The sequence below is a fragment of the Budorcas taxicolor genome, chromosome 2 (genome assembly GCF_023091745.1).
Source record: "Budorcas taxicolor isolate Tak-1 chromosome 2, Takin1.1, whole genome shotgun sequence".
NCBI lineage: Eukaryota > Metazoa > Chordata > Mammalia > Artiodactyla > Bovidae > Budorcas > Budorcas taxicolor.
Genome location: NC_068911.1, coordinates 45,502,761 through 45,519,003, shown reverse-complemented (window position 1 = coordinate 45,519,003; position 16,243 = coordinate 45,502,761). Strand labels below are relative to the sequence as shown.

The following is a 16,243-nucleotide window of genomic DNA, read 5'->3' as shown; positions in this document are numbered from 1 at the left end:
GTGATGGTTTTGGCATAGGTTCTGGATATGTGGCCTTTGCAAAATTAAGACTATTATTCCCGTTTTTCTGGGAGTCTTTAATCATCAATAAATATTAAACTTTATCAAATGCAGTTCTTTATCTGTGAGGTAATTCTATAATTCATCTATTTTCCTCTACTACTTTACTGATAGATTTTTTTGATAGTGAATCATTATTGTATTCCTAAGCTAAACTTCTTTTGACTACGTCGTGGGATTGGGTTGTTAGCTTTTTTAATTTATTTATTTATTTTATTTGTTAGCTTTTTTTAAATGGAAATTTTTAATCTTTATTCTTTGATGAGTTACTTTCTCATATTATGTTTTCATTTGGTTTTAGAAGCAAGGTTATATTAGCCTCATAATGTTAGGTAGCTTTTCCTTTTTCTGTTTTCTGCACCAATCTGTATAAGATGGCTAATCCTTCAAAGCTTAGTACTAGTCCTGAGGCTTTGGGGGTGCTTGGAAATATCTTTAGTTACCATTTCAATGTCTTTCATGATTATTAAACTATTCAAATATACTGTTTGTGTTTTTTTATTCATGGGGTCATTTTAAGATTGAGTAACTTTTTTAATTTGTAGCAATGACATTAATTAAATTATATATATGTCTCTTTATAGTTTTAACTGCTTTTATATATATATATATATATAAATGTCAGATATCTGTTATTTTAAAGAGCTTTTTTCAATTGAATATTTGAATGGAATCCTAAGTCTGGCTATCATAGCAAAGTTGATCGAGTATTCTTTTCTTAACTCTTATAACTTAAATGTAACTAAATTTCTTTCCACTAGATGAGCCAGATGTCCGAAGCTGGTTGGAACAGCATGTAGTCCATCAGTATTGGACAGTCAGGTCCTCAAGATTTCCTCATAGTTTACATTTGCATTCCAATCTAGCTACTGTCTGGTAAGAAGTTAGTTTTCATTTCATGTGTTGATAGAAGAAACTTTATGTTTTAAATTTGGTTTTGAGTTGTGATTTAAATCAAGTAGTTCCTTAAACTTTTTAAAAATTGAAGTATACTTAATTTACAGTGTTGTATTAGTTTCAGGTATACAGTTATTCATACAGACATTACATGTGTGTATGTATATATTTTTTTCAGAGTCTTTTCCACTGAGTTGTTACAAGATGTTGAATATAGTTCCCTGTCCTATATAGTAGGTTCTTGTTTACCTGTATATATATTAATCCTAAATTCCTGATGTATCTCCGCCCTCCCCCCTGCTATCCCCTTTGGTTACTGTAAGTTTGTTTTCTATGCTTATGAGTACATTTCTGTTTTATAAATAAGTTCATTTGCATCTTTTTTTGTTTATATTCCATATATAAGTGATATCATATGATATTTGCATTTGGCTTTCTTACTTACTTCACTTAGTATGTTAATCTCTAGGTCTATCCATGCTGCTGCAGATGATGATTTTTTTTTTATGGTCGAATAATATTCCAGTTAGTGTGTATGTGTGTACCACATCTCTATCCATTCATTTGTCAATGGATATGTAGGTTGATTCCATGTCTTAGACTATTCCATGTCTTGTACTATTGTAAATAGTCTACTGCTATGAACATTGGAGTACATGTATCTTTTCAAATTAGAGTTTTCTGTGGATATATGCCCAGGAGTGGAATGCAGGATCATATGGTAACTCTGTTGTTAATTTATAAGGAACCTCTATACAGCTCTCTTTAGTGGCTGCAGCAGTTTGCATTCCCACCACCAGTGGAAGAGGGTTCTTTTTCTCTGCACCCTCTCCAACATTTATTATTTGTAGAATTTTTAATGATGGCCATTCTAAATGGTATGATCTGATGCCTCATTGTAGTTTTGTTTTGCATTTCTCTAATAATTAGTAGTATTGGGCATCTTTTCATATGTCTGTTGCCCAACCATGTATCTTCTTTGGAGAAATATCTGTTTAGGTTTTCTTCCCATTTTTTGATGTTTTGTTCATTTTTTTATACTAAGCTGTAGGAGCTGATTATAGATTTTGGAAATCAACCCCCAGTCAATTGCTTTATTTGCAAATGTTTCCTCCCATTTGCTCAGTTGTCTTTTAGTTTTGTTTATGCATTCCTTTGCTGTGCAAAAGGTTTTAAATTTAATTATGTATCATTTGTTGGTTTCTGTTTTTATTTTACTGTAGGAGACAGATACAACAAAATATTGCTGGGATTTATGTCTGAGAATATTTCAATATGTTGTCTTCTATGAGTTTATGATGTCATATCTTATACTCAGGTCTTTTATCCATTTTAAGTTTCTTTGTGTATATGGTGTTACAGAATGTTCTAATTTCATTTTTTTACATCAGCTATCCAGTTTTCCAAGCACCACTTATTGAAAAGACTGGTTTTCTGCATTGTTTATTCTTATCTCCTTTGTTGTAGATTAATTGACCATGAATGTGTGGTTATATTTCTTGGCTTTCTATCCTGTTCCATTGATCTGTATGTACATTTTTATGTCAGTATCATACTGTTTTGATTACTGTAGCTTTGTAGTATAGTCTGAAGTCCTCCAGCTCCATTTTTCTTTCTCAAGATTGTTTTGGCTATTTTGGGTCTTTTTGTCTTCCCATACAAATTTTAAGACTTTTGTTCTGTGAAAAATGCCATGGGTGATTTGATAGGGATTGCATAGAACCTGTAGATTGCTTTGGGTAGTATGGTCATTTTAACAATATTGATTCTTCCAATCCAAGAACACTGTATATCTTTCCAGCTGTTTGAGTTGTTTTAAATTTCTTTCATCAACATCTTTATAGTTTTCAGAGTACGGATCTTTTGCCTCCTTAACTGGGTTTATTCCTAAATATTTTAGTCTTTTTGATGCAATGGTAAATGGGATTGTTGCCTTACTTTCTCTTTCTGACATTTTGTTGCTAGTGTATAGAAATGCAACATATTTCTGTATATTAATTTTGTATCCAGCAACTTTACTGAATTTATTGATAAGCTCTAGTAGTTTTCTGGGGGCATCTTTTGGAGTTTCTATATATAGCATCATGTCATCTGCAAACAGTGACAGTTTTACTTCTTCTCCAATTTTGATTCCTTTTATTTTTTTCTTCTCTGAATGCCATAGCTAGGACTTCAAAACTATGTTGAATAAAAGTGGCAAGAGTGAACATCCTTGTCTTTTTCCTTATCCTAGAGGAATGCTTTCAATTTTTCATCTTTGAGTATGATGTTATAATATGACTTTTATTATGTTAAGGTGTGTTCCTTTTATGCCCACTTTCTGAAGAGTTTTTATCATATTTTGATGTTGAACTTTATCAAAGATTTTTTCTTCATCTATTGAGATGATCATATGGTTTTTATTTTTCAGTTTTTTAATGTGGTGTATCACATTGACTGATCTGCAGATACTGAGAAATCTCTTGTATCCCTGGAATAAATACTACTTAATCATGATATATGATCCTTTAAATGCATTGTTCAAGTCGGTTTGCTAGTATTTTGTTGAGGACTTTTGTATTAATAAGCTGTGTTCATCAGATGATAGCCTGTAATTTTCTTTTTTTGTGTGATATCTTTGTCGTATTAGGGTGATGGTGGCTTCATAGAGTGAGGTCAGAAACGTTGCTTCCTCTGCAATTTTGTTGGTATAGTTTCGGAAGGATAGATGTTAACTCTTCTCTAAGTGTTTGATGGAACGCACCTGTGAAGCCATCTGGTCCTGGTCTTTTGTTTGTTGGGACTTTTTCTGAGTACTGATTCAGCTTAATTACTGGATGTTTGTTCGTTCATGCTTTCTGTTTCTTCGTGATTCAGTCTTGGGAGATCGTACATTCCCAGGAACTTGTCCATTCCTGCTAGGCTGTTTGTTTTGTTGGCATATAGTTGCTCATAGTATTTTCTCATTACCCTTCATATTTCTATGGTGTCAGTTTTAACTTCTCCTTTTTCATTTCTGACTTTATTGATTTGGGCCTTCTCTCTGTTTTGTTGTGGTTGTGTGTGTGTGTGTTTTTCCTCCACTGAGTGATTAAATAGAGGCGTGTCAAATTTGTTTATCTTTTCAAGGAACTAGCTCTTAGTTTCATTGGTCTTTTTTATTTCTTTGTCTCTATTTCATTTATTTAAAGTCTCCCATCATTATTGTGTTACTGTCAGTATCTTCTTTTAGATCTGTTAACATTTATTTTATGGTTTCTTTCCTTCTACTAACTTTGTGTTTTATTTGCTTGTCTTTTTAATCTAGTTCCTTTGGGTGCAAGGTTAGGTTGTTCAAGACTTTTCTTTCTTCCTGAGTTAGGTTTGTATCACTGTAAACATTTGTCTTAGAACTGCTATGTCCAGTAAATAGACTTTGGATTAATATATTTGTGTTTTCATTTGTCTCCAGGTATTTTTTTATTTCCTCATTGATTTCATCAATGACCCATGATCCACTTTTTTTTTTTTTTTTTTTTTGCAGCTTTTTTTTCCTCATAGCATTGTGGTTGAAAAAAATGCTTGGTATGATTTTGATTTAATTTACCGAGTCTTGCTTTGTGGCCCAGCATGTGATCTGTCCTGGAGAATGTTCCATTTGCAGTTGAAAAGAATGTGTGTTCTCCTGCTTTCAAATGGAATGTTCTATAAATATCAGTAAGGTGATCTACTGTAATGTGTAACTTAAGGCCTATGTTTCCCTATTTATTTTCTGTAAGGATGCTCTGTCCATTAATATAAGTGGGTATTAATAGCTCCCATTATTATTGGGTTGCTACCAGTTCTCCTTTTAGATTTGTTAACATTTTAGTTGTACATTCAGATACTTTTATGTTGGTTGCGTATATGTTTACGCAGCCATTATATCTTATTGGATAGATCTTTTGGTCATTGTGTAGTGTCCTATTTTGACTCTTGTAACTCTTTATTTTAAAGTCTGTTTTGTTTCATATAAGTATTGCTACATCAACTTTGTGTTGATTTCCATTTTCATGGAATACTTTTTTGCATCCCATCACTTTTAGTATGTGTCTCTAGATCTGAAGCAAGTCTCTTGTAGGCAGAATGTATATAGGTCCTGTTTTTGTACCTGTTCATTCAGACTGTGTGTTTTGGTTGGAGCATTTAGTCTGCTTACGTTTAAGGTAATTATCAATATATATGTTTCTATTGCCAGTTTATTAACTGTTTTGGATTTGTTTCTGTAGGTCTTTTTTTCCCCCTTTCTTTTGTTCTCTTATGATTTGATGACTGTCTTTAATGTTATGTGTGGATATCTTTTTCCTTTTTTTGTGTATGCCTATTATAGATTTTTGTTTTGCAGTTACCATGAGGTTTTTGTATAGCAGTCTGTATACATACATGCTTGTTTTAAAATCTGTTAATTTCAAATGCATTTTAGATACCGTGCCTTTGTATTCTCTTCCCTTCTGCCTTGCAGATTTTCTGTTGAAAAATCAGCTGATAGCATATAGGAGTTCCCTGTATGTTGTTGTTGCTTTTCGAGTGTTCCTTTTCATACTCTATCTTTAACTTTTTGTCATTTTGATTATAATATATCTTGGTGTGTTCCTCTGTGAGTTAATCCCATAGGAAACTGTGCTTCTTGGACTTGGGTGACTGTTTCCGTTCCCAAGTAGGAAAGTTTTCAAATATTTTTTTCAAGCCCTTTACTCTCATCTCTTTTTGGGGCCTCTATCCTGTAAATATTAGCACACTTGATGTTGTCCCAAAGGTCTCTTAAAAACGGATCTCCTATCATTTTATTCTTTTTTCTGTTCAGCAGCAGTGATTTCTACTACTCTGTCTTCCAGCTCACTGATCTGTTTTTCTGCCTCATATAGTCTGCTGTTGATTTCTTCTAGCGTAGTTTTCAGTTACTGTATTTCTCAGTTCTCTTTGGTTGTTCCTTATATTTTCTCACTTTTTTCCTAAAAACTTCTAATTTCTTTCTCTGTACATCCATTCTCCTTTCACATCCTTTGATCATCTTTACAGTCATTACTTTTAACTCTTTCTAGGATGAATTTTCTATCTCTATGTCACTTACTCTTATGGGGTTTTATCTTATTCCTTCATCTGAAACATATTCCCTCTGTCACCTCATTTTGTTTACATTGGTATTTATATTTTTATGAATGTGGTACCTTGGTTACATTTCTCAGCCTTGTAGAAGTGGCCCTGTGTAGGAAATGTCCTGTGTGCCCCAATAGTGCACTCCCCTCTTAGCATACAAGGGCCAGGGGCCAGCTGGTCCCAGGGTGTTGTCTGGCTTGCATTTGTGGACTCAGTCTACAGGCTGCAGGACTGTGGTTTTCTTGCTTGTGATGTCTGTCCCCTGGTGGGTGAGGCTGGTCTAGAGGCTTGTGCAAGCTTCCTGCAGGATGGGCTGGTGCCTGCCCCCTGGTGAGTAGAACTGGGTCTTGTCCCTCTTGTTGGCAGGGTCATATCTTAGAGCATGTATAGAAGTGGCTATGGGCTCAGGAAGTGGAAGTCTTTGGGTAGCCTGTCTCCTGGTGGGTGAGACTGTATCCCTGCTCTGTTTGTTATTTTGCTTGAGGTGTCCCTGCACTCCCTGGAGTCTATAGGCTGTTGGCTAGGGCCAGGTCCTGGTGCCAAAATGTCAGCCTCCACGAGAGCTTATGCAGGTGAATGCTCCCTTATATATCCACCACCAGTGTCTGTCCCCAGTGTGAGCCACCAACCATCTCCCGCCTCCACGACCAGCAAGTAGGTCTGGCCCAGGTTCCTATCATATTGCTACTTTTGTTCCCAGTCTTGGTCTGCTTGAGATTTTGTGTGTGTCTTTAAGAATGAAGTCTCTGTTTCCCTCAAGGTTACAGAGATCGTGTAGCCTTTGAAGCCACTAGCCTTTGAAGCTAAATGTTCTCTTCTTTCTGGTGCCAGGCATCCAGCAAAGGCTCATGTGTGGGAGAACCTCTGTAATAATTCTCCAGTTTGTGGGTCACCTACCTAGGGGTTAAATGGATTTGATCATACTGCAGATCTACCTTTCCTACCTGTCTTGTGGTTCTTTATTTAATATTTACTTAATGTTAAGTAATATTTACTTAATATTTATTTAATACTGGTATGTTCCAGTGCTTTTCATCAGGCTTTCTTTCTGCAGTAGGTGTCATTTTGATGTGCTTATGAGAGGATATTATTAGCTTAAGGTCCTACTCTGCCATCTTGGCCACTCTCCTGAGTCACTTACTCTTCATAACACTTTACACTTGCCGCTTATCCTGTGGTCATTTCCTCGACTGACTAGGTCTATTCGCTTAACAAGCAGCATGCCAAATTCTGAAACACCAAGGTTGCAGCAGAAAAGGGTTTGTTCCCAAGGCAGCCAAGTGAGAAGGGAAAACAGATCTCAAATTTTCTTGAAATTTTTGTCAGTTTTAATTGAATTGATAAATTTAGCTTTTAAGTAATTACTTTATTATTTAATTTAATTTCATAATGAAGTTATTATTTAACTATAGTCTTTGATTTGCTTATTTTCAAAGTGGATTGATTGGTATATATTATTTGATTTCTATTTTCATGCACTTACTGTAAAAATAGTTAATAATTTTTCCCAAAACAACAATACATAATTTTAAATATTTGCTTAAGTCAGCAATAAACAGAACAGAAATACTCTGAAAGTGCTTCTCTGAGAGTATTTCAGTTAACTTGTGAAAATGAATATGGGAGGAAAATTAAAGCGTGTTATGTTTATTAGCTTATCAAATACTTGTTAAATTGCTAATAAATTACTTATATTCTTTGAGACTTCTAACTTTACTTAATAAGACATCTTTTCATTGGCATTTGATGTTTGTTATCTAATAGGGACCAACATTTGTACAGCAGTGACCCGTTATATGTTCCAGATGACAGAGTTTTTGTTACTGAAACACAGGTTATTCGGGAAACCCTATGGTAAGATCCATTAACCTAATTCATAGTCTAAAGACTTTATTAATAAGAAGCAGAATTTTGGTTTTTCAAAGAAAGATGTTTGAGGGTATTTCACATGCATATTAAAAACAGGCCATTAGATTTGAACCCAAAACAGGTCCTCAGGCACCTAATCTAGTGCTGTTACCTGCTGAGATTTCTAGATTCTGGTTCTCAAAAGTGGGAAGATGTGTTTTGACCATCACCTGTGTGAGGAAATGTTTTAACAACACTGTTTTGGACTTTTTTAAAGACGAAATTGGAATATGTTGAGTCTTAAAATAGATAAAAAGACTGGTGTCTTTTATTTTCTAATTATCTTACCTCTTTGCCCTCCCTCACCTTTCTCTTCAGAATCTTTATTTAAATTTCCTAGACATTACTGTAGTGAATATTTTTTTAGACTTATATTCATCTTTTTATTTCATTTCAGGTTACTTTCAGGGGTAAAAAAGCTCTTTATATTTCAGTTGACTGATGGAAAAGTAACTGTGAGGAACAATATTATAGTAACTCATTTGACACATGTAAGTTATTTGTGCTTGTTGTAATTAAGATTTATATAAACCATGGTAATGTAATTTTATAACATTTTCCAATATTGAAATTAACTACTAAATGTATTTGAGTTTCAGAAGGCAAAATTGTTTGTATCTTTAGAATGCTTGGAGAATTCTTTAATATTGTTTGTGGTATTCATATGTAGCTTTGTATTTTCTGTCATTTCGTATTGGGAAAGCTATCTACTGTAACTTTTTGCCTGTAGTACATATACCTTTTGTTTGTGTGTTTTGAAACAGTGTAAGCCACAGTTCTATATCATATACAATTTAATACTTATGCTGTTTCCTCTGAATATAAAACTAAATATTTACTCTATTACTTTGTCTTTTGATAAGCATACGGTTTCAAGCAGTCACAAAAGAAATATTTTATAGTGAGGAAAATACTCATTAGAATTCCTGTAGAAGTCTGACTATAAATCATTGTGGTTTGCTTCTGTTGTAGAGCTGTTTACGGTCAGTGCTAGAACAAATCGCAGCATATGGCCAGGTTGTGTTTCGACTCCAGGAATTCATTGATGAAGTCATGGGGCATAGTTCTGAAAGCATGTTACCTGGAAATGGTTCTGTTCCTAAGAAGTCAACAGAAGCACCTTTTAGAACATACCAGGCTTTCATGTGGGCCCTATACAAATACTTCATTAATTTCAAAGAGGAACTTGCAGAAATTGAGAAGTGCATCATCAATAATGGTATTTAAATATTCCTCCTTTAATAATTGATAGAAGATTTGAAATTTACATGGCAAATAAGTAATTGTCCTGAATACACTCATTTTTTTAAATTATTTTAAATTTGTATTTTTAAGCCATTCATATCTCTAAAAATCCAAACAGTATAGAAAGATTTACAGCAAAAATTTTTCCTCCTATACTGGTTCCCCAGTCCAGAGGCAACCAAGTGATCCATTTCTTGAGCATCCTTCCAGGTATAATTTAAACATATAAAAGCAATACATATTCATATCCACAGGCCTAGTAGTCTTTTCACTACTGTCTTCAGATTGTTTTCAATTTAAATTTTGAGAATTAAATCATACAAGTATTTAATTAAAGAGCCTCCTCATTCCTTTTTTTTTTTTTTAACCAACTGAGCATTTTGTCGTATGGATGTATCATAGACCAGTACCCTTTTCACGGACATCTGGGCTGTGTCTGATCCTTTCCTGTTGCCAGCTTCAGTGATAACCACTTACATATCAGTGATTGTGCACATGTATAGCAAGTTATCTATAGCACAAATTCTTAGAGTGAAATTGCTGAGTCAGAAGGTATGTGATGGCTTATGTGACTTTAGTAGTTACTGTCACATTGTCCTCCGTGGCAGTGTAGATAAATAACTTTACACCCTTGCTGGCAATATATATGAGTATGCATTTGTTCAGTCTTGTCAGCAGTGTGTTATCAAACTTTTGGATCTTCACCAGTATGTTAGGTGAAAATGGTAGCCCAGTGCAAGTTTTTCTCCCTTAATATTTATATGCGACTATTGTAAAAAACAGTACATCGAGGTTCCATGTTCACTTCACCCAGCATCGTTCGTGTTGACACTTAAATAGAGTAATCAAAGCTAGGAAGTTGACGTTGACACAGTACCATCACTAGTCTGCAGGCCTGACATGGGTTTCACCAGTTTTGCAGGTGCTTGCTTTTCAAGGAGGTAAGTAAATCTTTCTTCAGTTCTTTGGTATTTTACCACATGTGTAGATTTGTGTTACCACCTCCATATTTAGGATTCAGAGCTGTTCCTGACCAGGGAACTCGCTCTTGCTGCCCTTATTAATCACCCTTTTCTGCCTCCCCTCAATGAAACAGGAGCCCACTATACTCTGTTTTATTTGCCCAGTATAGTTTTATTTTGCAGTCTTTTTTTCGTGAGGTTGAACATCTTTCTGTATGTTTGAGAATCGCTTGAATTTCCTCTTCTGTGAATTGTCGGTTCCTTTAATTATTTTTCAGCTGAGTTGTCTTTTCCTTCTTTTAGGGAGTTCTTTCTTGGGGAAATTAGCTCCTTCTAACATGAGATTAAAACCCACCATCGTGGACTCACCTCGTGGTCCAGTGGTTAAGAGTCTGCTTGCCAGTGCAGTGTACACAGGTTCAGTTGCTGGTCTGGGAAGATCCCACACGCTGTGGGGCAGCTAAGCTCGTGCTCACTAGAGCCATTGCTCTGCAACAAGGGAAGACACCCAATGAGAAGCCACAACTAGAGTAGCCCCTTGTTTAGCGCAACTAGACGAAGGTTGCATTCAGCAATAAAGACCCAGTGCAGCCAAAAGTAAATTAAAAAAAAAAAATCCTCCAGTGTGCCATGCTTTTCCATAAGTGGCTTAACATTTATATCACATTTCAGATGCAGATATTTTTCCTTGCTAAGGAGTTTGATTTCTTGATATTTGCAGATACTACAGTAACTCTTGCAATAGTGGTGGACAAGTTGTCACCTCGATTGGCTCAACTCAAAGTTCTGCACAAAGTGTTTAGTACTGGAGTAGCAGAAGTTCCACCTGACACTCGAAATGTTGTCCGAGCATCTCATCTGCTCAACACCCTGTACAAAGCCATCCTTGAATACGACAATGTTGGAGAAGCCTCTGAGCAAACTGTAAGTGGGACCCACGTCTAGTCCACTGTGTGTGACTCATTCTGCTCAGCATAAGAGTGGTGGATAGCCTGTTGTAGATCTTTGTAAAACTGGTGTGTCAGACAGTTGTGAGTTTTTAAATTAGCTTCTAAATTTGAGGCTGCATAAAACAAGCTTTTCAGCTATAATTGCCAAGCTCACCAGATGAATGTGGCAAAAATAGAGCAAAACATAAAAGCAAGATGGGAAAAATACCTAGCTGACTTCGATATAGATACTCACCATACCCTTTGTTAAATACAAATACAAATTTATTATGTGATGTATCTAGAGCAGCCAAACTCATAGAAACAGAGAGGAGGATGAGAGTGTTGGTTACTAGGAGCTGGGGAAGAGGAGAAAAGAGGATAGTTAATGGGTACATAGTTTCAGTTTGGTGTCATGCAAGAGATTAGAAAGGCCTATTTCACAGCAGTGTGAGTATACTTAAAACTGCCAATCTGTGCACTTTGGTTAAGATAGTATATTTTTTTTACTATAATTTAAAAATGCAAATCTAACTGGAGACTTTGATGTAGATAGCTCCAGGTTTGTTTCAGCACATAACTTAGGTGTTTTAGTTTGTTGATGTGATCCTTTTTTCCTTAGCATTTTGGTACTGCATTTCAGTTAAAAGGAAGTTGATTTCTTTCATCTCTGTACTTTCTTTTTTATTAATAACTATATATAGTAGAATGAAATCACTTCCTTGTTGTTAATGGACATTTTGCTAATAGCACTATTTGGATGGAGTTTGGATTGTCCAGTTTAGAACTGTTGTGCCTGTGTAACTTTCACTACTAAGAAAGTGCTGTTATGAACAATATGGTTTCTTATATTTAGGTGAGGTTTTTCATAAGGATTTTATAGCATGTATCTTGGGTTTTTAATTTCTTACTTTGTTTCAAAAAACGTAGATGGATTTCCCTGGTGATCCAGTGGTTAAGACTCTGTGCTTCCACTTTAGGGGATGTGGTTTGATCCGAGGTTGAGGAACTAAGATCCCACGTGGCCAGTGTTGCAAAAAAAAAAAAAAACAGGAATCACTTTTTAAAAGGCGCTTCAGAAATGCTTGAGCCTCATCTTATCCAAGGATGAGGGAGTTCTAAGAATGGATGTGCCTCTCTTCAGGTCTCTTTGCTGTTCTCCCTCTGGGTGGAGACCGTGCGGCCCTACCTGCAGACTGTGGATGAGTGGATCGTGCATGGGCACCTGTGCGACTCTGCCAGGGAGTTCATCATCCAGAGGTGAGGGAGGTGCACCAGACATTGGCTCTTCTCCCCCATATTTCCATTAGCTTCAGATGGTACTGGGGGTGGGGGACAGTTCCAGTAATAGAGCTGTGTTGTCACCATAGGCAAGTTCTCTTGCATTTTTATATAAATAGAAGACATCAAGTACCACCCGCCAAAAAATTTTTTTCCAAGGTTTTGTCAATTCACAACTTTCCGTATTAGCAAATTGCATTTTTTGGATTATAATATGTTTATGGATGGTTGGTATGGTGAAAGGCAGACCGAGTCCTTTGAAATGAATTGTTGTTCAGTCACTAAGTTGTGACTTTGCACCCCATAGACTGCAGAACGCCAGGCCTCCTTGTCCTTCACTATCTCTGAGACTTAGGTCAAATTCATGTCCACTGAGTCAGTAATGCTAGCTAACCATTTCATCCTCTGCCGTCCTCTTCTTTTGCCTTCAATGTTTCCCAGCATCAGTCTTTTCCAATGAGTTGGCTATTCACATCAGGTGAACAGAGTATTGGAGCTTCAGCTTCAGCATCAGTCCATCTGGTGAAAATTTAGGGTTGATTTCCTTTAGAATTATTGGTTTGATCTCCTTGCAGTCTAAGGGAATCTCAAGAGTCTTTTCCAGCACCACAGTTAGAAAGCATCGATTTTTCGGTACTCAGCCTGCTTTATGGTCCAACTCTCACATCTGTACATGACTACTGGAAAAACCATAGCTTTGACTAGATGGACCTTTGTAGGCAAAGTGATGTCTTTGCTTTTATTTTATTTTATTTTATTTTTGATGTCTTTGCTTTTAAATACGCTGTCTAGTTTGGCCCTAGCTTTTCTTCCACGGAGCAAGCATCTTTTAATTTCATGAGTGCAATCACCATCCACAATGTCGTTTAATTTCATGACTGCAGTCACCATCCACAGTGATATTGGAGCCCACAAGAAGAAAACCTGTCACTGCTTTCAATTTTTCCCTTTCTATTTGCCATGAAATGGTGAATTAGGTGATGTCAAATGGCTTCATTAATGGGTATCAAGGAGAATAAATTAATGATGAGATAAAAAATGTGAAAATATTACCAAATATACCTCTAATATACTTATTTCTCCTAGTTAGCTACTCTTTTTTTTTAACCTTTTTAGTATATTATTTAATAAAACAGTTAAGGAAAATCTTAATCATCACGAATCCACTTGTGATGATTCCCCTTCACTTAATTGATTTTTCTGAACAGAATCATAGAAGCTGCAATGTAGAACTGTTTGCACTCTCTTATCTCAGTCTTAAATTCTGCACTGTGTAGAAGCAGATGTTTTAATTGATGGCTATCCACTTAACTCATCAGGGAGAATAGCTTTCTTAGAGTTACAGAAAGGTAGCCCTGTTTACACAGTGATTATATCAAATGAACTGGCGTTTCTTTTATCTGAATCTTCAGTCTCTCGTAATGTCCTGCTCCTTCTATTGCACATGAGGATTACTGTAAAATCAGGATTCTTAATCTCCTTAGAGGGGAATGAGTAACCCTTGTTTCATTGTTAAAACAGTCCAGCTAGGAAACTATGTGGAAAAAAAGATGTCGAAGTCTGGAGTTTACTTTCATAGGAGATAGCAAAATAGGTAACTTATTCTACCTTTAAAGAAAACCAAATTAATCAAATTTTGTTTAATTCCAATTCAGGAAACTTTCTGCTTATTAGATTTTACCAATGCCATTCAGAATATTAATCCATTTTTCTATGTTAAACTGAAGTCAGGTAAGTCCCATTTTACCTAAAGATTGCATCATTTTACTAATAGTTGATATTACTGTATTTTGGAATGTCTGGAAAACATGCATAAGTTAGAGCAGATACATTGTTTTTAAGAAAGAAAGGTTAAAGTTTAAAATTCTTTTGAATCCCTGTAGAAACAAAAATGTTCCAGTAAATCACAGAGACTTCTGGTATGCAACCTATACACTATACAGTGTATCTGAAAAGACAGAAAATGAAGAAAAGATGAGTGATAATGCTAGTGCCAGTTCTGGCAGTGATCAAGGGCTCTCCAGCAGGCAGCACACCATGGTGTCCTTCCTGAAACCTGTCCTCAAGCAGATCATAATGGCTGGCAAGTCAATGCAGCTGCTGAAGAACCTGCAGTGCACAGAGAGCACCACGTGCCAGGCCACAGCCAGAGGTACCCCCTTAGTGGTGGGGCAGCAGTTCCCTCTTCATACTTGCCATCCTGAGATACGTCATTATTTTGCACTTTGGAAATGCTCAAAGCCTTTTATTTTCTTGAAAATCATCACCATGATCAAATTAATAGATCATGCTGCTCTTGGCTAAAAACAGATTGTCCTCATTGGAGCGTTTGAGCATGGTGTTTGAAAGGCAGTGATGATGTGTTCCACGTGCGTCTTCCTTATTCTTGTTGCTTCAGGACTGGTCCTTTATAGTAATTCTCTGGCATTTCTTAATGTAGTGCAGCATTTGGCATCTGAGGACATGAACTCTGGCAGATAGGAATTTGTTGGTAAGCAGTTCAGACTTGACCATAGATTTTGAGGAAATCTTGATATACTTTTTTATATTATATAAAATTTATATTATATATGGTCTTTTTTCAGCAATATAATTTAAGCAATATACTGAAGGTTTTATCATCTGACTAAAAAGGCTCTTGAGAGGTATAGGTGTGACCTTACTTGTTTGTAAATCACCTTAATACTGTGTTAATTATTTTGAATTATTTTATGTCTGCTTTAATATTTTCTCAGTTTGTGGACTATTTCCTTTCTTACTGAGTAATAAAATGTAAAGAACTTTACAGGGCCACTGTTGGAAGTGTTTTTCCCAGTGAATTATGACTCCTGTTAGTGTTATCATAGTGCTGTCTAGTACGGTGGCAACTTAACTTTCAGGCATCCTGTTTGGTCTGTTACTCTGTTCAGAAAAAAGCAAGTTTGTATTTTGAATGTTTGACCGTGAACTTTGCAGTTGTCTAACAGAGGGTATAAAAATGTTTAGTTGTACTAAAGGTACTATACTGTAAGGCTAACATAACAAAACAGGGATAGACCTTCACAGGCTGAAGGAAAACTACCAGGCTATATTTATATAAAGTTTACTTAATAATTCTTACAGTTCCTTATTTACTAAAACATAGTTCACCCTACACATTTTTGTTTCAGATGCAGAAAGGAAAAGTCTGTATACCCTCTTTTTGGAGTCTGTACAGTCTCGTCTTCGACGCGGAGAAGACTTCACTGCACAGGCCCTTACTGAGCAGCAGGCCACCAGAGAGACCCTGATAAAGATGCAGTCCATCGCCGAGAGGCATCTTGAATTGGATGATGTTCACGATCCACTGCTGGCAATTAATTTTGCAAGGTGTGATACATACCTGCTGGATTTTTGATATTTAAAATGGCAGAATCTGTTTATTTCTGCCAGGTAGGGTTTTCCAGCCTTTAAAGTAGAAACCTTTATTCTCTCCTTTTTGATGAATGAAATATGAGAATGTATTGTGTTTACTTGTTTCAAATACATAATTTGGCATCCTTGTTATTTGTGAAAGTCCATAGCCTGTCCTGTGCCTTGAGCCCATGGGCAGCACTGCCACTCATACAGAAGAGGCTCGTAGAAGTTGCAGTCCTGGGACATGCTGAGTCAGACCCTCCCTGTGTATCTTGGCTTTTTAGAAAGTGTTTTTAGGTACTTAGCCTGAGGCAGTAAGTTGTTAATATCCACACAATAAATACCCTGTTTATTGTCTAGTGGCCATCATTCACTGTCTTCAGCCTAATGGCTAGAAAGGCCTCCTCTGTACTTGATCTTCTAGGGCAAAAGCAACGTGTGAAGGACTATTTCACACAAAGAATATTTTGAGGAGAAAGATTTCTATTTCTA

General features: G+C 36.0%; 1 protein-coding gene across 1 annotated transcript in view; it reads left to right on the top strand.

Moving 5' to 3' along the window:
- Positions 1-16,243, top strand: part of TUBGCP5 (tubulin gamma complex associated protein 5) — a 57,549-nt gene that overhangs the window by 27,493 nt on the left and 13,813 nt on the right. Inside the window, exons 7-14 of the mRNA XM_052663481.1 lie at positions 822-936; positions 7,816-7,905; positions 8,357-8,450; positions 8,932-9,178; positions 10,888-11,090; positions 12,240-12,355; positions 14,260-14,528; positions 15,526-15,724. Of these exons, the coding sequence (XP_052519441.1) occupies positions 822-936; positions 7,816-7,905; positions 8,357-8,450; positions 8,932-9,178; positions 10,888-11,090; positions 12,240-12,355; positions 14,260-14,528; positions 15,526-15,724 (1,333 nt within the window). The remainder of the gene's footprint in view (positions 1-821; positions 937-7,815; positions 7,906-8,356; positions 8,451-8,931; positions 9,179-10,887; positions 11,091-12,239; positions 12,356-14,259; positions 14,529-15,525; positions 15,725-16,243) is intronic.